A 22,910-nucleotide genomic window follows, 5' to 3' on the forward strand; every position below is an offset into this window, starting at 1 on the left:
ATCCTGTGCAACCTGGTTAAGGGTGTGTCACTCTAGGGAGGATTTTTGTGTTTGCTTCTGCTACATGCTGCAGGGTATTACTAGCCTGGAACAACTTTTTATAATAATTTCTTGACTCCTGGGTTCTTGGGTCATGACAGTATAAATTCAGGCGCCAATCTGTGTGAGGGCAGAGCCACGGTTATGAATTCTCAGAAAGACTTTTTTCCTAACCTAGAGCTCAAGCTAAAACAGGTTACTCAAGCTAAAACTGGCTCATCTCCCTGTGAGCTCAGCCAGCTATTCCTTGAAGAGGATAAAGATCTTTAAAATTCCGTCTTTATGCACACATCTCAGTTACAACTTCTCTTGCAAACTCATCTCCGGTCCTCATATAAGTCACTGTCTCTTCAGATAGTTCTTTCCTATCAACCCCTCCATTTTGCTGTTACGGACTTCACACTCACTCCTCTCAATTCATCCTCTATGTCTTTTAACTGCTCTTTCATATTTTTCTTTCTTTGTTTCTCTTTGTTGCATCATGTATTATCTTCTAACTCACTGATTTTCTCTTTGCCACCAATCTAGAATTCATACCAGCTGTGAAGTAAAATTGAAAATTCTTCTTTTTTTATTAAAAAAAATTTTTTTTAACGTTTATTTTTTTGAGACAGAGAGAGACAGAGCATGAACAGGGGAGGGTCAGAGAGAGGGAGACACAGAATTAGAAATAGAAGTCAATCCAAATGATATAAGGGAAAAGATGCATTAATAAAAGTAACAGTACTAATAAAGGAAACAATAGAGCAAGAAGATGGCATCGTCATGAACATATATGCACCTCACAGTGTACAAAATGCATGAAGCAACAACAGATAGGACTGCAGGAAGAGATTAATCTACAACTCTAGTTGAAGATTTTAACACACCCACCTCAGAAACTGATACATCAAGCAGGCAAAATATAAGCAGAATCATTGTAGAGCTGAAAAATACAAGCAGTAACTTTAAGCTCTTGGGTATATGGAATTTTATACTGCAGAGTCATTGTAGAGAAACAAAACATTTACGAAACAGACCATGTATTAAGCCACAAAAGAGGGTAAAATCCAGAGTTTCAGGATCATACAAACTATGGTTGTTAGCCATAATGCAATGAAGTTAGCAATGAATAATGAAAGAAGAGCTAAAAATGCCATCTGTTTAAAAACTAAATAAAATAAATTACTACACGAGTTAGAAAAGAAATCATAACAGAGACTAAGAAATGTCTTTGTTTTAAGATAATTAAAATACCACATATATTAGTATTTAATCATACATCAGTAGAAAAACATCTATACCAACACTTAAAATGAAATTCAGAGTTTTAAATATAGCTATCCAGAAATAAGGACAATTTGACAAAAGCAAAGTATTTAAATCAATAAGTCGAAAGAAAAAGAAAAGCAACAGGAAAAAGCCAAAACATTCAGAACAAATGTATAATGATAGTCTACAAGGTGGCCACCCCGTATTCCTCCCTCCCCCACAACATCATGCTGTGCCTCACATTAGGTATGAAGTCCAGTCACCTTGCCCTTGAACCCAGGCTTGCCCTGGTGATTTGCTTTACTGGTAGCGCAAGACAGAAGTGATGTTTTAAAACTTCTGAGGCTAGATCATAAGAAACCTTACAGCCTTCATTTGGGTCTTTTGGAATGCTTACTCTTTGCATAGTGTGTCAGAACAATCGGTCACCATATTATAAAAAGACAAAGCCTCATGGAGCAGTGCACATTGAGTCCACAGAAACTTGAGAGATAATAATACACTGTTTTAACCCATTAAGTGTTGAGTGGTTTGTCATATAGTAGTGGATAATTGGAAGAGATTTAATAATAAAGACAAGGGCAGGAATCCATAAAATAGGAAAAAATAAATAGAGAAGATTATAATAAACAAAAGCTGTTTCAAATAAAAGTGAATAAGGTAGATGCAACTCCGGTCAGATTGATTAAGAAAAAAAAAAGTTGCAAATTGAAAAGAATAGAATTTTTAAAAGGGGAAGCAAATACAGCCACCACAGATATTTAAAATTATAAAAGTATGATATATTAACTAATAAACTTGAAAGCCTAGATAAATTAATTCCTAGAAAAATATAAAATGCTAAAGTTGGCAGGAAGAAGTAGAGAAGTTGAATAAAACAATAGTCTTTGAAGTAATTATCAAAGCCCTCTCCCCCCAAATAGCCCTAGGCCCTGATGGAATTACAAGTGAGCCCTACCAGATTTCCAAGAAAGAGTTAACCCTTCTATCTGATACAAGTTACTGGAGAAAAAGATGAAGAGGAAAAGCTGCCCAGGTCATTTCATGATGCAAGTATAATCATGATTCCCAAACCAAATACAGAAAAGAAAACTATAGTCCCACTTGTCTTACAAAAGCACGTGCAGAAATTCTAAAAGAAATATTAGTTAATCAAATCCAATAATGTACTACTAAAACTAAAAAATAAATAAATATTTAAAATTTAAATAAATAAGACAAAAAGTAAACAAAAGTGACAATAACACTCCAGAGGCCCCTGTCCTTTTGCCTTTTTCACAACACATATTGCCAGCTGGCATATAATAGACATAATGTATATCTGTTTAATGTCTGTCTCCCTTACTAGAATATAAGCACTAGGAAAATGTGAACCTGGGGTCTGTTTTGTTCATGGATCCTAGGCTCCTACGACAGTTCCTGGCTCAGTAAATGTTTCTTTGAATAAAGAAAGAATAGGACAGGACAGGGCTTATGTTGGTATTACACACTGCAGTGCCCGGACATGAGCCTTATTGTGACTCAAATCTGTCATGGGGAATAATTAGACAGGCAGTTTGATGTCACAAGGAGGGGAGAATCTCAAGAGGTAAACAGGATGGTGACAAGAAAACAGTCATAAGTGAGCTTGCTTATGGACCAGAGGACCCAAATTATACAGAGTTCTGTGCTTTTCTGACTCACCAATTTCACATGTCCTCCTGGGAATGGGAAACCTCACGGCAAACAGGAAATCTGTTCATAGAACACAGGAGAAAGAAACTGTAGCTCCTGTGGTCCTCCTCCTCCTCCTTCCCCCCCTACCTCCTCCTTCCATTCTTCTTCCTCCTCCTCCTCTCTCTCTCATTCTCCTCCTCCTACCTTCTCCTGGCTTCTTCTTCCTCCTCCTCCTTTCTTCTTCCTTCTTCTCCCCTTCCTCCTTTTTTTTCTTTACTGTCTACAAGGAGCTTGGTGGTTGCAAAGGAGGGAAAAAAAACCAAGGTCTCCGTCCTTCTATAGCTGTCTAAACTATTGGGATAACACCCACTGGTGAGATTAGAAAATGTTATGTACAACTATGTATGAATAGGTTCCTAATAATAAGATTAACATTGTATACAAAGGTGCTGAGGGCATTCCTACAATAGGAATAGACAGGGAAAGCTCATTCATTTAAGAGGTCAGTTTTGAATCAAATCTTGAAGAAAGTAATGGGATTTGGCAGAAGAGGGGCAAGCAATCTATCCAAGTGGCAAGAAAAGCACAGAGTTAGTAAGTTCACAGAATCATGGGGAACCTGGGTGGCTCAGTTGGTTAAGTATCCAACTCTTGATTTTGGCTCAGGTCATGATCTCATGATTTGTGAGATCCAACCCTGAGATGTGCTCTGCGCTGACTGTGCAGAGCCTGCTTGGGATTCTCTGTCTGCCTCTCTCTCTGCCCTTCCCTTGTTTGCATACTTTCACTCTCTCAAAATAAGTAAACTTAAAAAAAAAATTAATTCTTAAAAAAAAAAAAAAAGACCACAGAATCATAATTAGAAGGTCATCATGTTCACTTCCTATCCAGGACTGAAGTCTGTTAGGGCATCTGTAGTGGACACCTATTCACATGTCTATCTAGCAGCTCCTTGGTGGGGAGCCCTTCCCCATCTATTTGGTTTTAATCATAGCTTCCTGTAGCTCGTGAACCTGGCCCCTATGCATCCGGTCTAAGACAGTCTTGCCCCAAGGAATTCAGAATTAATTCTGGAAGGAAGGAAGGAAGTAGTCCCTTCCTTGAATGCTTGGACTTGTGATATTTAGACCCAGAAGCAATAGGTGGTCATTTTCTACCACATGGTCTGGATGCTCTGCATTGAGATGCTCTGCAGTGAGAAAGAAGAACAAAATAGATGCAGAGAGGGGCACCTGGGTGGCTCAGTCGGTTGAGCACCGTACTTCAGCTCAGGTCATGATCTAATGGTTCATGAGTTCGAGCCCTGCATCTGGCTTGCTTCTGTTAGCCCAGACCCTGCTTCAGATCCTCTATCCCCACCCTCCGCTCTCTCTGCCTTTCCCCCACTCATGCTGTTTCTCTCAAAAATGAATAAACATCGGGGTGCCTGGGTGGCTGAGTCGGTTGAGTGTCCGACTGACTGCAGCTCAGGTCATGATCTCACAGTTTGTGAGTTTGAGGCCCGCATGGGGCTCTGTGCTGACAGCTGAGAGCCTGGAGCCTGCTTCGGATTCTGTGTCTCCCTCTCTCTGCCCCTCCCCCACTCATGCTCTGTCTCTCTCTCTCTCTGTCAAAAGTGAATAAACATTAAAAAAAATTTTTTTTAATGAATAAACATTAAAAAAAAATAGATGCAGAGAGAGGACCTACAAGCCCTGGAGGTATCCCAGCGATTGCATTTGTTTTGTTTGTTTTTTGCTTACTGAAGTTATTTTAAATTTGCTTTCTTTTGCTTGCAATCAAAACTCCTAACCAGTATACACGTGACCTGGAAAGGCTCCTCCTTGGGTCTCAAATGATGTTTCCTTTTACCTGAAAGGTGATTGTGGAATTTGGTCTCACTGTGTCCCATGTCTGGGCACGTGGGTGGGAAGTGGCATCTTCTCCGTAGCTGCCATTAACTGAGGGTGATTCTGCCTCCTTATACAGGGATGGTGGAAGGCTGGGATGGGCCTGGGTCGGCTGGAGTCCCGGGAAAATGAGTGGGCATGATGACTGCCTCTTTTTCCTGCCATCCACGTGGACAGGTCCACCACAATCTTACTATAAGAAAGACACATGCAGTTCTTTCCCGAGGGGCAGGCGGCTCTCCCAAGATCCTGTTCTGCGTTCACAGGATGTGCAAGCTGGAACAAACTACTTGACATTTTTTGTGCTTCAGTGTCCTCACCTGTCAAGTGGGAATAATAATAATAAAAATAACAATATCTACCACGCAGAGTTGTCATTAGAACTGAGTTAATGCCTGTAAAGCATGTGGGTCAGTGGCAGGCATACAGTAAATGCCCAGTAAACGTTAGTCAGCGCTGCTATCATTATTACTGGTTCTGATTCCTCTGGTGAGGACGCTCACTCTAGGATGGCTTGCCTCAGCAACACCACTTCTCTGGGTTTTTCCAGAGAAAAATAGCCTAATGAAACTATTTCATTTTAGGCCATCTCTTTCTATTTTAATTCTGTCTAGGGTTAGATTGTAAACTTCTCAAAGGGAAGAAGTGACAGGAACCTTGTCTTTCAAGCCACTGTCTGACCCATTTTCTGCATTATCTTCCCAAAACACGTGTCTTTCCTCAAAAAAAAAAAAAATCTGAAGATTGGTGACAAAATTCAGACTGTTGAGAATGGGATTCTAAGCCGGTATTGTTTATTAGAAATATATACAAGTCACATATGCAATTTAAAATTTTCTAAATTAAAAAAATTTAATTTTCTAAATTAAAAAAAAAAAGTAAAAAGGGACAGGTAAAATTAACTTCAATAATATGTGTTATTTAACCGAGTCAGTCCCAACTATTATATTTCAATATGTAAGCAATTTAAAAAATAACTTGATAGTTTCAATTCTTTGCCTTTTAGTACTAAATCTTTGCAAACCCTTGGGCTGGTTGTTTAACCTCTGCGAGTATGAGCTGCCTCATCTGCCAAAGAAAAACAGTTGTTCACAGGTTTGTGGAAGAAGAAAGTGTGATAATGCCCATGAAGCCCATTGTATTTGTTCTTACTGCTGCTGTAACATATTACCACAGACTTAGTGGTTTCAAACAATACAGATTTATTAATGTATATAGTTCTGGAGACCAAAGTCCAAATGGGCTAAAATCAAGATGCTGGTAAAGCTGCATTCCATCTAGAGGTTCTAGTGGAAAATGTGTCTCCTTACCTTTTGCAGCTTCGACAGGCTGCTTGCATTCCTTGCGGGCTCACCCCTTCCTCCATCTTCAAAGCCAAGCAGTGTAGGGTCTTCTAGGCTCCTTCTCTGGCTTTATTCTTCTTGCCACATTTTTCCCATATTAGGACTCACATGTGATTACACTGGGCCTACTGGATTAATCCAGGAAACTCTGCCCATGTCAAGGCCTGTACCCTTAATCACATCTGCAAAGTTCCTTTTGCTGCTAGAGGCCACCTAGTCACATCTCCCGGGGATTAGGACGTGGGCATCTTTGGGGGCTGTTATTCTGCCTCCCATGCTCATGCATTGGCACAGGGGTTGGCTACTGTAAGCCCTCAACAAATATTCTCTCGTTAGAAAACCTCGATTATAGTTCTTAACAACAGTGTATTATTTACATGCTTTTGTATTTGTGTTCTGTGAAGGTCTTATTTCTAGCACTTGGCCCACCACGTTGCACATATTAACTCAGTAACTCATGTTCATCGAGTAACTTCTATGTGTAAATCATGGTTACTAAGCAGCTGGGAACACAGTTCCCACCCTCATGAGCATGCACTGTCAACTGTGGATACAGAACGGTGCTCAAATATTTATTAAATGGATTAATAAAGCAAAACAGCTTACGTCCACTTCAGGGGACACATCATTGGTTTGGTTTTTACCATGCTCTCTCCCTGGGATGCTCTTTCCTACTTTTGCTTGTCAAAATTTATCAATTCTTGGAGCGCCTGGGTGGTGCAGTCAGTTGAGTGTCCAACTCTTGATCTCTACTCGGGTCATGATCTCACAGTTCATGAGTTTGAGCCCCGCCCGCATCAGGCTCTGATCCCTACTTGGGATTCTGTCTCTCCTTCTCTCTGCCCCCCCCCCCCCACTTGTTCTCTCTCTCTGTCTCAAAATAAATAAATAAACATTAAAAAAATTAAAAAAATGACCCATTCAAGACTAGGCTCATATACCTGCACTTTGGTTTTTTTGAGGAAATGGACATTGCAAGTTGTAACTGAACATGCTTCCTGTATTGCCTTGTTAGCCAAGAAACTTGTTTCAAAATTTTTGGCCTGTTCTCTAGCAACTACCTAAGACTATGTGGTTACTTACTTGACACTCATCTCTAACCTTGGGTTTCCTTTCATAATTTTTTTCAGCGTAACTCCCTTCAGTATTTACCTGTTATAGTCTCTGAATTTTTTCCAAGCTACCTTACGTCATTTGTGAAATGAAGACACTGTGAGTAAGTCATTTAAAATCTAGTACCCTCCTGTGTCAGTCAGGCCCTCTGGGAAAAGATGCCAAGATAGAGTTAGAAGTGCAGTAAGTCTGTTTGGGGTAGTGCCTATGAGAGATGAAAGGGCAAGGGTGCAGTGAGAATGGAGGGCCGTCAGACTGTGACTTGGGTGTGGCATCTATGAAATGGTAGAGAGAAGGAAGGTTGGGTAGGAAGAGCTTCCAATTGTAGCGCTGCTCTAAGAAAGTCTGGGCTGGCCCAGGTTCTGGTGGTTTGCCCAGAAGGGAGCGCTGCCTTGGGCAGAAATGGCCAGGTCCTAGCTCTCCACAGCCCTGCCACTGGCCACGGCTTCCCCGGGGAGAGTGCAGCTTTGGACTAAATGCTGTGGCAGGTGTGGAGCTGGAGGCTGTCAGCTAACCATGCTCTGTGACGTAGGGGCCGCCCCACGTCACGTCTGAGCTGTGCACCTCCACATCTAGATTGCACGCTTCTGGAGGCAAACACTGTCATGTTCCCTTTGTGACTTTGCCTGTGTTGCAAGTGTCCAGTTACTATTTCATAAATTACTTTTTGTCATTGAACCAGTTTGGTGATGTAATAGCAATAGCATGATGTGGGAGAAAGAGCTTGGGTTTTAGAGACAAAAAGAACTGGATTCACATCTCAGGGTTTTTTTTTTCAGACAAATCTAGATTAGATTAGCTGGGATCTGATGCAAGTCATTTAACTTCTCTAAGCCCTTAAGGTCATGAAATGAGATTAACCATGCTGTAGCCTACAGAATTGCTGGGAGGATTAAATGAAATGCCTACAATTTGGTATCTGCCATTTAGGAGGTGTTGAATAAATGTTCTTTTTTCCTTTATGTTTCACTTTCAAGTAAGACTTTATTGTGGGAGAAAGTGCTTGTGTAAATACTTTCTCATTTGACTTAGATTAGGTATTATTTTTTCTAAGAAGTTGTAATTAAAAAAGGGTAAGTGGCTTGCTCAAGTTCACAAGTTCGCAGAGGCAGATGCAGGACCCAAACCCAAGCCTTCTGGCTTCAATTTCAGCTCTTTAAGTACTGTTGGTGTTTTTCAGGAAAACGAGCTGCAATGTCCCATCTGGGAGCTACTGTCAGAACCACATGACCATGTGCAGGTGGAACTCAGTGACAAAGTGGGGAGAGACGTTGGGGCTGAAAAGTCTGAAAAAGAAGGGGAATCAACACCTGTTGTGAATGGAAAGTGAACAGAGAATACAGATTTTTCAAGTAAACTTATTGACTCTAAGAGTTTTTAGACCTAAGCAGTCTGGCCAGAAAACTGCTTAAAACATGGCTTTTCCTAGGCCTGCAAATATAACAGAAAAGGGTTTCTTTCCGGATTCCCTAACTCCTGCTATTGTGATTCTGTTGTTTCTTGTCTTTTTCTTGGTGCACAGTATGCTTGAGCCAAAAAGCGTGCCAAGGCATTTCCCTTCTGTGCTTTGTCATAACTTATTCCTAAAGTTATGTTCTCTGGTTTTGAGATGCTTGGGATATGATTAAGTATAGCATCCTCATAAATGAAGGTAAGTTTTATCCTTTTGATTTCTAGAATGTTGATTTGAGATGGCTCATTCTACTCAAGCATCTTGTTAGTTTCCTGTTTCCTATCTTTTCCATGCCAATTCACACACTGGAACTGATCAATCTGCCAGCTAAGTTAATGGATACAAAATGGTATTCTTTTCAGTTCTCAAGCGTCCGTGATGTCTCCTCTCTGTGTGACATTCTGAAGGTTGGCTTCATTCCTGTGGCCTGTGATTTTAAATCCACTGTTATTACAATGGCCTCACCACATTCTCCCCTCCAGGTGTCCTGGATATTCCTAGGAACAGCTTCCATCTCTGCTTCTACTTTGTGTTTCTTGGAAACATTTGAAGCCAGTTCTGAGCCTGTACCTTCCTTCAGTCTTCTCCCACAGGACTTGGCATGGGATGAAGAGGACTGGGGAAGAAGGGAGACACAGCTTCCTAAGTAGATCCTGAGAGTTAGATTCTGGGGCTGAGGGGTTGTCTCGGGAACAGGGTCATCCCTTTCTGATGCCTGTTGCCCAACATCCTCACGGCACAATGACTTGTTCTGAAGAAAAAGACTGTATTGCCCTGAAGGTTCTAGAATCTCTTTTGAACACAGGCAGCCAGTCCCAATTGGCCCTTTGAGGATATAAACATGCCGTCAGAACACTTCTCTTCTTAAAGCTCAAGAGTTCTTCATGAAATATTAACCCAAGGTATTCTGCAGGTTCAGAGTGGATTAGTTCTGCCTGCAACCCTTTTAGCTTGGCTTGGAACCACCAAAAGTGCCCTTAATAACAACAGATTACTCCTGCTTTCAAACACATTGGGGCAATTAAAAACTGCTTGCAACTCTGGGGCAACATCACCCAATGCAAAGGGAGTTTGCATAATCCGCTTAAGAGATTTTAAAAGAAAGTGTTATCATTACTTTTTCAGTGATGGGTCAGATGTATCTTATTTAGATTAAGGGGGACCTTCTTCCTTGCTCAGCAAGCCCAAGAGCTTGCACATCCAGCAGACCCACAAACTGCATCATGAAGAGATCAATCTGTGATATTCCGATTTTATTTTTGCAGTAAAGTCTCCAACATCAGGAGTTAGACTACTCACACTGCTCTATTACATTTTAGAATGTTCTGCTTACATATTTTTTTTCTCATGCGTTTCTCTGCCCCTTGAAATGCTACTTATTCTTCAAGATGGAGCTCAAATGGCCTCTCAGCTATTCCTCTCCTAACAACAACAAAAACCATTAACAGCGATCTTTCCTAAAGCCTGAAGGATAAGACTTGGGCATGTTTATGAAATTTATTAGAAGATTCTCTAAAGAGTTAACTGTGTTCAGATTTGATCTTTTCATTTTAAGTTTCTTCAAGGCAAACATTATATTGACACATCAGTTTATGTATTTCCAACAATGGGAATATAGAACAAAACTGAAAAAAACTTTTGTCATTCTCATGAAATAAATAGAAACTGATTTATGATACTTATAAATAACAATTGTCAATTTTATGAGTTAACTATAAAAAAAGATCCACAGAAACACACTGTAGTCTGTGAAGAAGAGGCAAGTGATTTTGTTGATGATAAAAGTCCAAAAAGGTTCTGGTTAGTAAGGTAGAGGTTGGTCAATTTCCTAGATGGTTTTTTTTCTGTCTTTGGCATGTGTCTGTTTATTAATACATATATTTATTTGTTCTTCCCAGTGTTTAATTAAGATTCCAAAATGTACTTCATTACTAGTCTTATTTTCCCTAAGAGTTATGAAAGTTATCATTGTGTTGTGTCAGTGAATTTTTTTACAAGGAAAATTGGATGGAATTTAGACCTTAAAGGTATTTAAATTTTGTTTCTGAAGAAACACCTCACACAGTTGTTAGACTTTATCACTGTATAAAAATGTACAGTGGTTTATTGACATGTACATTCCAATATGTTTACAGCTGCAAGATAATGAGGCACACTCAGTATTGCACTTCATTAAAATTTCAGGCTCAACTTAACCTAGAAGTTTAAATGAAACTGCATTTGTAATTTAGTAATTCTTATACAGAACAAACATTGATATCTTTATATACAGTGTGATACTTATTACATTTATATGCCAGTCCTAACACAATTTTTTTTTTTTAAATAACAGTCTAGGAAATAAACCAGAATATTCTTCTTTTCATCCCCACCCGTGATGCAATTATACAGGATTACAAAAAAGGCAGTATACAATAAACAATGATTATTTTTCTTTTTTGCTTGAAAGCCAGCATCATTCTTAGTCCATGGGCATGGCGATTCTTTTATATCAATTATCTATAAATGTTCAATGCTTCACAGGCCAATGACGGTAATGGCCACATGCAAACACCTCACAAGTTTGATGTCTTGGTTCAAAAGAAAATAAACTGAAATAATGGGGAAACTTTCCATAGCAAGAATTATGTACATGGTATTTGGCATCCTTCTTGCACTGTGAATGGTTCATTTTCATGGATGTAAAAATGGTCCCGTCCTTATCCTGAGCAGAGTTTAAACTTTACCACATCCACTTGGGGGATGAAGGCAACTTCTTCTCTGTAGACAAAGGAATCTGAGTGTTCTAAAAAGTGTGAGCATTTCTGCACACTCCACAGCCCAGAGCAAATTCTTCCCCAGTGGGTGGATGAACAACATGGAGTGGACATTCAGTTCCTTCTAATTGTTTGCCTTTGGGACCTGTATACATTTTGAAGGAGGCAAAAGCATATAATTAAAAAAACACACACATATATACAAACCTAATGTAAATATAAATTACTGATAAGATATTCAAAGAAATAACAGGACTATGGTTACACAAATACAAATTTTAAAAATGACAGAATCTACCTACAACATCTTGCCTAGAAATCACCTCTATGAGCTATAGATTTTATTCTATCAATGAATGAGATACCTCATCTTAAACATTTTTATTTTTTTTTTTAATGGAAGTACAGTTGACACACATGCTACTTTAATTTCAGGTGTGCAACATAATGCTTCCACACAGCTATACATTATGGTATGAGCCATACCATCTGTCACCATACAAAGCTATTATAATACCACTGACTATATTTCCTATGTTATACCTTTCACTTTGGTGACTTATTCATCCCATAAGTAGAAGCCTGTATCTCCCACTCCCCTTCACCCATTTTGTGCCTACTTCCCCCACTCAGAACCATCAGACTGTTCTCTGTATATGGATCTGTTTCTGCTTTTTTGTTTCGTTTAGTTTTTTAGATTCCACATTTAAGCGAAATCATATGGCATTTGTCTTTCTCTGTTTGACTTATTTCTTATTACTTAGCATAATACCCTCTATGTCTCCATCCATGTTATCACAAAAGGGAAGATCTCTTTCTTTTTATGGCTGTGTAATATTCTACTCTGTGTATGTGTGTGTGTGTGTGTGTGTGTGTGTGTGTGTGTATACACACATCTTCTTTATCCATTTATCTCTTGATGGGCACCTGGGTTGCTTCTATATCTTGGCCATTGTAAATAATGTTGTAATAAACATAGGAGTACATATATCTTTTTGAATTAGTGTTTTCATTTTCTTTGGGTAAATACCCAGCAGTGGAATTACTGGATCATATGGTATTTCTATTTTAAATTTTTTGAGAAACCTCCATATTGTTTTCCACAGTGGCTGCACCAGTTTGCATTCCTACCAATAGTGCACGAGGGTTCCTTCTAGTCCACATCCTTGCCAACACTGGCTATTTCTTGTCTTTCTGATTCTAACCATTCTAATTGGTGTAAAGTGACACCTCATTGTGGTTTTGTTTGGCATTTCCCTGATTAGTGAGGTTGAACATTAGATATATCATTTTAAAGCAAAGAACAATGAACAAAAATCGTCATGAAAATCTGTCAGTTCAGTTGAATAGAACACTATTCTGGATGAGAAAATATGGAGACTTTTTAATAGAATGTTTTTCTGCAGGTAAAAACAAATTTAAATGTAAATAAGCCATGTTAGTTCTCTGAAGAAAACGCACACACTGATGAAATGGAAAGACTGATTATTAAAGACTGTTATTTTAAAAGTATCTGAAGGAAGATTAGTAGAAAAATGAAAATCAGCTTAAATACATGAATGGTAACATAATATAAAATATAACAATCTGGAAGAAGCACTTAGGGAAAATAGAAACTTAATGAGGCTTAAAAATGTACATAAAACTATACTTTTCTATTTTAAAAGACTTGCTATATCACTGTGCTTCATGTGATGTGTTTCTTATCATTTAAAAAGGACTTTTAGGGGCGCCTGGGTAGCGCAGTCGGTTAAGCGTCCGACTTCAGCCAGGTCACGATCTCGCGGTCCGGGAGTTCGAGCCCCACGTTGGGCTCTGGGCTGATGGCTCAGAGCCTGGAGCCTGTTTCCGATTCTGTGTCTCCCTCTCTCTCTGCCCCTCCCCTGCTCGTGCTCTGTTTCATTATTTCTCAAAAATAAGTAAACATTAAAAAAAAAAAAGTAAAGGACATTTAGCTCCTTTATAAATGAGGAACTTGACTGTGTAGGGAATCCTGGCTGGGCTTATACCTGAATACAGAGTCTCTAACAGCAGAGGAAGAAACAGAAGTATGCATTTGTTTCCTACAGCTAGTAACCAAAACAATAAATGTAAATTTTGACTCTGAAAGAAAAGTATGAGATTGGATGGAATAAGCTTACCCAGATGAATGGGGAATGAGATCTTAACTGAATTTAGCTCTTCTAGGTTTAAAAGAAGGAAAACAGGAGGGATAAAAGGCTAGTGTTTATGAAGCTCTTAGCCTGGCACAGTATGTTAGCTGTTATTACTACCACTGAACAAGTACAAACTGCCTCTATCCATATAATAGTAAGACCAAGGCAAGAGGGTAAGTATCACACTGAAGACAGGTCATCTCAGAGGGAGAAGTCAACTGCTGGTTTCAGCTACCAGACATAAGAGCAGCAGTTAAAACCTACAAAGGTAATTATTCCGGTTATAAATTATAGTGTGTATCAGTACCTGCCACCCCAAATCACACTGCACACTGATATTCTGCCCACCCCACTGGTGGGTGGGGGAGAGTTGTCAGGAAGAGGGACACTCAAGTACACGACACCATAAATGATGGCTCCTGCAAACTGCAGTCCTTGTTTTTTTCTGGGAGAAAATAAACGATCACTTACTCAACAAATATTTACTCAGTGCCTAATGTGTGAATGGTGTTACATTAGGTGCTTGAGATGTAAAAATGAATAGTACATGGCCCCTATCTTCAAGGAGTTAGTAATCTAATCATGAAGGTAAAAAAGAGTAATATAATCATGATGCTAAAAAAAAATACAGTGAAAGTAAAAACAAAAGAAAAATCACCTGCAGACACTTGTGTGCTTGCTATTGAGGTACTGCTCTAGTATGTCAACTCAATCTTCTACCAGTCATAGAGGCAGGAACTATTGTCCCCATTGTGCAGATAAGAAAAGTGAGGCAAAGTTAACTTAATCTTTCTTGATTCTTAGGTCCCTCATCTTTTATTTTAGTTTTTTTATTTGAAAAAAAAATTTTTTAACATTTATTCATTTTTGAGAGACAAGAGTGCGGGTGGGGGAGGGGTAGAGGGAGAGGGAGACACAGAATCTAAAGCAGGCTGGAGGCTCTGAGCTGTCAGCATGGAGCCTGACGTGGGGCTCAAACTCATGGACCGCGAGATCATGACCTGAACTGAAATTGGACGCTTAACCTACTGAGCCACCCAGGAATCCCTTAGGTCCCTCATCTTTTAAATAGGCACAGCAATATTTAACTCTAAGTATTCTGGCACTAAGAAGGTGGTTAATAATTATTTTAGAAAGTAACAGAGGAATGGTCTACTTTAACTTCTTAATCTGGACTCTTGTTCTTATCCATATATTAAAAATTGGAATTAATGGGTTGACAGTGGTTACAGAATCAATCCCTCCGACCTTCTAAGTAAAATGTATGGCCATCTTCCCTGCTGATTTCACTGTGGGGTCTGCTTTAATTCTATTCCAGTTCTCTATAGGAATGGATGAGTTAATGAGTTAGATGAATGTGAAAGGCTGGGAGAGTATGCCTCAGTCTAAGTGTTACGATCTTAGGCCAGCTACTGAATTTCTCTGGGCCTTAACTTTCCATCTGTGAAGGTGAGAATAACACCAGCTACCTTGTAGGTTGTAAAAACTAGGTAAGAAAATGTATGTGAAAATGCCCAGGATTGATGTCAGTTCCTTCTGTCATCTCTGTAAATCCTCTCCTGCCTCATCCCTCTGGCTCATGGTTGTTTCCAGGGTGAAGTCCCTGTACTGGCAGAGCTCGGTGATCATGTGAATGTGTGAGGGAAGCCTTGCCTTTGCTGGAACCTCTCAGCGACTATCCACCTCTGTGTTCTCCACACTTGTTTTATTGCTAGCTAACCTCTTGATTAATTTTAGTGTTTGGTTGTTGTTTTGTCTTCGTTTCTGAACATAGAAGAAACTTTCTTTCATTAAGTAAAAATGTGAATTTTCCCTGATGATATTGCTTGCCTCTAAACTTTCTCAACTAGAAGCTGCTTGTCTCTTGAGCTCCTCTGTGTCATGAAGCCAGGAAGCAAGACCGACTCTCCTGGTTCCCATTTACTTCTAGACCACTGACTTACAACTTTCAATTCAATAACCCTCTTCCCGTGAAACTAACATGAGCCAGAAAACTGCCCCTATCGTACTTCCTTCATTTGCTGACCTCCAGCTCACCACCCTCCTCTAGCTATTACATTTCACATCTTTATGCTGGTCATTATCCTAAACACCTAGCCTTACGTTATTCTGATCTTGCTTCTTTCAAAGTCTACTACATCTACTTTAAAATAAAAAATTCTTTTTAGAGGGGAAAGAGTGTAACAATTTCTATTTGCCATGAACAATCTTTTATCTATTTAACATAAACAAAATAGCAAAAGTAGCTATACTTAAAAAACAAACCCTACTTATTCTTTCTGAATGGATAATATATTTCTCATTGCTTAAAAATCAAAATGTTAAAACACTGTATACATTGAGTCACCTTTCTCCCATCTCTACCTATCTTCCTGGTTTTTCCCAATAGTAAATTAATTTTATTAATTTCTAGTGTATCTTTCCACAGTTTTTTAAAGGCAAATATAAACAAATGAGCATATATTTTCATTTTCCCCTTTCCTACAAGACAGCAGACTATATACCTTGTTTTGTAAATTGATTTTTCTTTTTTCTTTAAAAGTTTTCATTAAAAATTTTTTTATGTTTAGTTATTTTTGAGAGAGAAAGACAGTGCAAGTGGGGTAGGGGCAGAGAGAGAGGGAGACACAGAGTCCAAAGACGGCTCCAGGCTCTGAACTGTCAGCACAGAGCCTGACGTGGGACTTGAACTCACAAACTGTGAGACCATGACCTGAGCTGAAGTCGGATGCCTAACCAACTAAGCCACTCACACGCCCCTGTAACTTGATTTTTCATGTAACAGTCTCCTACACATCTTTCCATATGAGTACATAGAGACTCCATCCTCATCACCATTTTCTCTTTTTGATGGTGCACAGTACTTAGTGTGTAACCACCCTCCTGCTGGACACCTGGGTTGCTTATGAATTTTTATTTTTACAAGCCATGTTGCAATGAATAGTCTTGTTTATTTGCTTTTTTAATTTACCTCACATATGTAGGTATATCCTCAGAAGTGGGACTGTTGAAAGGTAGATGTGTTAGCAATTTTGAGAGGCTTTTTTTCAGTAGGGTTCTAGCATCTGCTCTCTGATAAGTGGTGGATGAGAGTATGTTTCTCAGCTTTCAAAAGATTGTGGATTGTGCTGTAAGTACTTTTGCATGTATTTTCACCAATTTCAGATATATCTCATGTAAAATTCTCTTCTTTGGTCACATTTACCTCCCCTTCTGCTTCCCCCACTTCTGTGAAGCCTGGTACTCCACTGCATTGGAACCACCAGCCTCCTGACCTCTTCCAATCTTTTGGGTTTCTTTTTGGTTTCATATTCCTATTTTTCTCAGCCTGGCCTCTACACACAATTATTTCTCCTGTATTCTCAGCGGCTTAACTCCTTGGCTTTCCTGACGCTCCCTACGCTGCCGATTCCCAGCCTCTCTAGATCAAATCACTTGTCGGTTTTATGGTGCTGGTTCCAGACTTCTCAAAAAAAAAAAAAAAAAAAAAAATTACAAAATCCTTTAAAACTGTTCTATTATCAATTCATAATTTCAAACTTCACATGGCCCTGTAGTGCGAAACAGTGATTTTTTTACTGACTTCCTTCTTCCCCGGGTGCCGGTTTCCATTACAACTCTTGACCCCTCATCACCATGGTGACCTTTCTACTTCACTCAGAATGTCAAAAGCTTACAAGGGCCAAGAAATTTGCTCTGATTCTTTAGTCTAGTTTGAACCGGATTTCTACCACTTGGAACAGGGTTCTCTTGTGATCATTAAATTAAACTCGAAAATAAATATATTACAACAATGTTTTTAAAAATATTAAAAGCATACCTGCAGGACAGTGTGGTAGTTCTTCCTTAGGAATGCTAGTCATTCTTTGAAAATCATCATGACAAGCATTACAAAAATGTGTTGTTCCAAAACAGAAAAAGACTGCCACTGAACAGCAGTAGCGACATTTATACTCCAAAAAGTCTGTGCCATGTTTTGGACACATCTATAGCAAAAGAAAATAAACAGACACAAGATTATAGTGAGTCTATTTCAATTACAGTTAAGACGGTCATATATGTAGCTTAGTGATTCGTATCATGTGAGTATGCATAGCTCTCAAAACTGATTGGAAAACTGAGGATATATGCATTGAAAAATTAATGAATAAACGCATAGCTCTGCCCAAAAGGTCTGGAGAAGGCCCTAAATTCTCATCTCAGATTCATCATAGCCAATCTGATTTAATAAGTAAGACAGTTGATTTCCTGGTAAATTTTTCCTGGTCAGCCAAACTGAATGGTTAATAATATTTAATCTATCTCTCAGTCTCACAGATGTACTATGAAGATTTCATGGAAGTGAGGTAAACCTAAAAGTGTGACTACAGGTTTGAGAAAGTGAAATACATAAATTTATTACTTGTTGAAATATGGTGATAATTTTATTTAAGACAAAATTATAAAATGTAAATGCCATCCAAGAAAATAACATATATGAATTAATTTGAAAAATTATACACTGCTATAAACACTGGGCAAAAACTTGCTGTATTATTCCCACCATCTTAGTTATATTATTATTTTTGAAAAAAAAATAGGAGCTTAACATATCTAAACTGTCTTTTCTATTAAAATGTGCTACCCACCTGAGCCCTGGACACATCAGAACAGGCACCACAAATGAGCTCTCTGGGATCATAATCATCCCCTTGTCCAGCCTCAGCATCGCACCGAGCTTCGCCACCAAAATATGCCTATGCGGAGAACAACAACAAAAACCTTGTCATGGAAGATACAGTATGAGGATACTGAAAGTAAAATCAAGAGGTCTTAGAAAATACTATTATCTATTAGACTCTCCCCTGCAGTGCCCAGTGGATGCCCATATAGTTAGACTGGAGTATGAAATAAAGCTACTTTAATCTGGAATAAACTCATGCATACAGTAGGAACTCCAAACACTGTACTGTCAAAGTAAAATAACAAAAGAATGTATAATATTCCAAATAAATATAAAAAATATATTAAGTAGTGAAGAGAAACTGCTTTCTCAGGGCAAAGTTTGAGTAATTTTTCTCATTTTGAAACATTAAATGTTTCCTTCTATTGTTTTGATAATCATGCGTGAGAATTTTCCAAATTTTAATACTGTAGTAGTAATAGTAGTGGGGGAGGGACAGAGAGAGAGGAAGACACAGAATCCGGAGCAGGCTCCAGGCTCCAAGCTGTCAGCACAGAGCCTGACACGGTTCGAACCACAAACCATGAAATCATGACCTGAGCTGAAGTCGGATGCTCAACCCACTAAGCCACCCAGGCGCCCCTTGAGGTTTAGAAATATTAATCTACTAGTAGCAATGTGAATGTAAAGGATGGAATGGAGGGGTTAGGGGCTCCACACAGGGGGCTCAGTAAGAAGGCTACTATAATTACCAAAGACAATGATTAGGGTTGCTGAAGATGTAATAGAAAAAAAAGAATTCAGAGATATTTAGAGACAGAATTGATAAGACTTTGTAAATAAAGACCAGACACTGAGACAGTCAAAGTTGATGAATGTAATACTTCTCATGTGGACTTTGAAGTATCTGTGAAAAAATTAAAATGTCTGGTAAGCAGTTAAATATTTGTATCTAAGTCTCAAAAAATTTTCAAGGTCAGAATGATACAGATGTTTGGTGAACAAGAGCTCTGCAAAGGTAAGAAGGTTGTAATTAGGCAAGAATACAGTGCTGAGAAACTAAATCTATACAGAGCAGGTAAATGAAAATGAGCCTTATAAAGGAGTTAAAGACAAATAACCAGAAATAAAGAGTAGTACTTTCCAAGAGTAGCATCTTGGAAGCCAAGGAATTTTATGAGGAAATGGTGGTAAGAGCAAGTAGGAGAGATTTATTTAAGAACTAACTGGATTTGGCAAACAGGAGATTACTGATATGAAGTGGCTTGTGTACAGAAATACTACATGCTTTGGAAATAGTTTGTACAGGTTAAAAAAATCCCAAAACAAACTGAGTAAAAAAATTCAACTTAAAACATAGTATCAAGCTTTCTCATTTTTAACTTCGGCCTTAACATATAAGAATTCAGTATCATTATACAATTCAATTCTTAATCACATAGGTAATCTCTAGTTCTTAAAAATTCCCATGATAACTTACAGCATACCTTTCTGCATTTGTAGCAGACATAATATGCATATCTATTCATGGCATAGCCAGCGGGGTCATTATAAAATCTCACACCAGGCGTTGTGATAGCTTCACTCTTATGCAGACCTTCGTATTCCAATCTCATTAAGGCTTTTCTTCTGACATCTTCATAGAGATCTTTTATTGGATCAAGCAGGTCTTTTAATACTATATGATTTATTTTGTTCTGAAATTTAAAAAATGAACATTCTTTAACAGAATCATTTATTTATGAATTCAACAAATACTTAAGTGTGCATCTAAGAATTAAGCACTGTGTTAGGAGATAACCAGAGAGTGGATATTTTCTAAATAAAATACCGTTTAAAAATAATCCTGTAAAACCCTCACAAGCCCACATTTTTCCAAGATCAGGGACAATGGGGGCAAATGAGACATAAAGCATGAAAATTCTGTTTCATTATCTTCATATTTCCTGAGTCTGAAATATATCTTCTGTTGCCTTAGCTCTTCTGGGAATAAAAGGCTGCCTTGCTGCCACAAATAAGACCCACTCCCTCTGTGTGAGTGTCCTGGTTCTTTGGGGTAGGGTAGATGAAGAGGTAGTATTTTGTATATCACCTTCGTATATCATTTCCTAAATGTGACCTTTTCTGTGGCACCATATAAGAAGAGAGAGAAAATTATTTATTACAATATTTTTGATTGTTCCTCAGTCTAACTAAACAATGATTGCAGCAAGTCTTTCCATTTTATACCCTTTATACCAGTCTGCACATCTGAAGGAAATAGGGAGAACTTAACAGAGGAAGGAATGAAGAATTACTAGAGAAGGCACTGTCAGTCACATTCTGAAACAGGTTTTTTGTTAATCATGACTGGCTGGCCAAATCAAGTTGCTACTTTGTTTACTATCTTTAAAGAGATTTGTCAAAATGTTAATAATCTTCTCCTTGTTTTACCTACGCTCTAAAAGAATTCGTCTTATTGGCTCTGAAAACCCAGACTTAATCTTTATTGGCAGGTGTAAGAAGCTACAAGCACCACAGACTCATTCATTTTGGTCGTCACCTGCTGTCATGTCTCAGGATTTGAAGTGGTGACAAACACCATGCATGATGATGTCTAAATGAATTTTCTGATGCGATATGTTTAATTCCATTTAAACAGCTTTTAATGGGCACTTACTGTTTTGAAATGCATTATAATAGATAGAGGGATCTTATAATATTCTCTGGCACACCTGGATGAAAAGAGCAGAAACTGGTGGGGAACGGGGGTAAAAAGTAAATCGAGAAGGACACCAAGAGATGCTGACATGTTTATTCTGAAAGATGAAGGTAAAGATAAAAATAGATAGAAAGCAGACAGTTTCTGATTCTCTCCATACCTTGCAAATGGGACAAGATATAAAGCCAAATGTTATCCTTGGACCAAGCCATCTGTTTTCCAAAACTCGTCGGCAGCACTGTAAGTGGAATACGTGACTACAGTCCAGCTTAAATTAAAAAAAGAAAGGGATATAAGCAAATGTGATAACGATAAACACTTGAATAAATGGCAGATTATTCCATGTTCAATGCAAGGTGCTAGTTAAAGCAGGTAAGGGAAAAATCAAGTTTAGAATAATGAAATTTCAGATCTTCTCTGTTATTCATGAAATATTATAAACTATATCTTCAGCTTCTCCCAATTTGTTACCATTCGTGTATTAATGACACCTTAAAAGAGTAAGCCACGTTAGGGAGCAATTTAAAATTATTCACTTTTGTTTCTGGTAGAAAGAAGGAACTCCTGATTTAAAGGTTTAAGATTTATTTTTTAGAATATTCATTATTTTGCAGTCGTAAAAACTGAAAATATAAACAAGTGGTAAAAGTTTTAAAAACTTATTTAGCAAATTATAACTTCAATAATATTACTAACATTATAGATGTATGCAAATGCATTACATATATAGGTATGTTTATCAATTGCATAACGCTACCATTCTGGGTTTTCGAAATTAAGAAGAGAGTGGCTACTAGATAACCTTATTATTTTTTCCTCCCTTAAGAATATTTTATACATTCTATTGATTATACAGACTCACACAAATCACAAATTATGAGCACACAAAATGGAAAAAACATAAAGGGACAGAATTTGCTCTTCAAGAAATGGAAGATGTTAGTGGGACATTTTCTTCCAATGATATAAAATAGGTTTAATAACAAATATATTTATAATTCCCGTTTTAAATTCTAGACACTTCTAACACTTTAAGAGCTGAGACAACCTGAATGGCTGGTGCTGCTGAGAGCGCCTCGGTGAAACAGATCATGCACATGTCATCGGCATCTTGCTTCAGCGTCGTGGCACTTTTATCACAGCCGTGGAGACAGGGCAGACAGTGCTCTTCATTTTTAACACCTCCACATGGATGACCACAAGGATGCGTCTTACTACAGGCTATCTTAGCATATTCCTATTAAAAATAAATTATGATGGCATTCAAAATATCAAAAAGGGCATATCTCCTGGTAATTATATCCATTATATTAATTTTCCAAGATATTTTCCACAGGAAATACACATTGAGGCTATGTAACAATAAAGTTTTTTTTTTATTCTTCATTTGAATATAAATTAAAGATTATTAGCAACGTTTTTAACGTGTAATTTTTAAAAAAATAGAATTTATTGTCAAGTTGGCTAACATGCAGTGTATACAGTATGTTCTTGGTTTTGGGGATAGATTCCTGTGATTTATCACTTACATAAAACACCCAGTATTCATCCCAACAAGTGCCCCCCCTCAATGCCCATCACCCATTTTTCCCTCTCCCCTCCCCCGCATCAACCCACAGTTTGTTCTAAATTTTCACTTCACATAAAGAGAATGCTGATAAAAAAGTGAAATATAATTTTAGTGGATTTATTTTCATGCATAGTCCTGAAGCAAAAAAATTCCTGATATACAATCTCCCAATTACTACCTATCTCCTCACTACAATGGGTATAAAAAATATACAGGTATCTTTCATAGCTGGACCCTATTCAAATTCTTAATTGAAGAACTGAAAATATTTGGATAGCATGGAATATGTGTATGGATGTTCAGGACTACAGAATTCTTAA

The 22,910-nt window shown here is 38.1% G+C and overlaps 1 protein-coding gene and 1 long non-coding RNA gene across 20 annotated transcripts in view; one reads left to right on the top strand and one right to left on the bottom strand.

The window, feature by feature from the left end:
- Positions 1-7,036: 7,036 nt before the first annotated feature.
- Positions 7,037-8,779, top strand: LOC122483723. Its single transcript, XR_006297456.1, has 2 exons — positions 7,037-7,394; positions 8,472-8,779. It is a non-coding gene; the product is annotated as an uncharacterized LOC122483723 (long non-coding RNA).
- A 2,033-nt stretch (positions 8,780-10,812) lies between these two features.
- The window catches only part of MYCBP2 (MYC binding protein 2), a 286,735-nt gene continuing 274,637 nt past the window's right edge, over positions 10,813-22,910 (bottom strand). For all 19 annotated transcript variants that reach the window (XM_043580959.1, XM_043580920.1, XM_043580876.1 and 16 more), the window contains 6 exons: positions 22,069-22,257; positions 21,181-21,288; positions 19,807-20,016; positions 18,285-18,392; positions 17,477-17,642; positions 10,813-11,645 (listed from right to left, as the gene is read on the bottom strand). In XM_043580959.1, the coding sequence (XP_043436894.1) occupies positions 11,530-11,645; positions 17,477-17,642; positions 18,285-18,392; positions 19,807-20,016; positions 21,181-21,288; positions 22,069-22,257 (897 nt within the window). In that variant the 3' untranslated portion in view covers positions 10,813-11,529. The remainder of the gene's footprint in view (positions 11,646-17,476; positions 17,643-18,284; positions 18,393-19,806; positions 20,017-21,180; positions 21,289-22,068; positions 22,258-22,910) is intronic.

The sequence above is a fragment of the Prionailurus bengalensis genome, chromosome A1 (genome assembly GCF_016509475.1).
Source record: "Prionailurus bengalensis isolate Pbe53 chromosome A1, Fcat_Pben_1.1_paternal_pri, whole genome shotgun sequence".
NCBI lineage: Eukaryota > Metazoa > Chordata > Mammalia > Carnivora > Felidae > Prionailurus > Prionailurus bengalensis.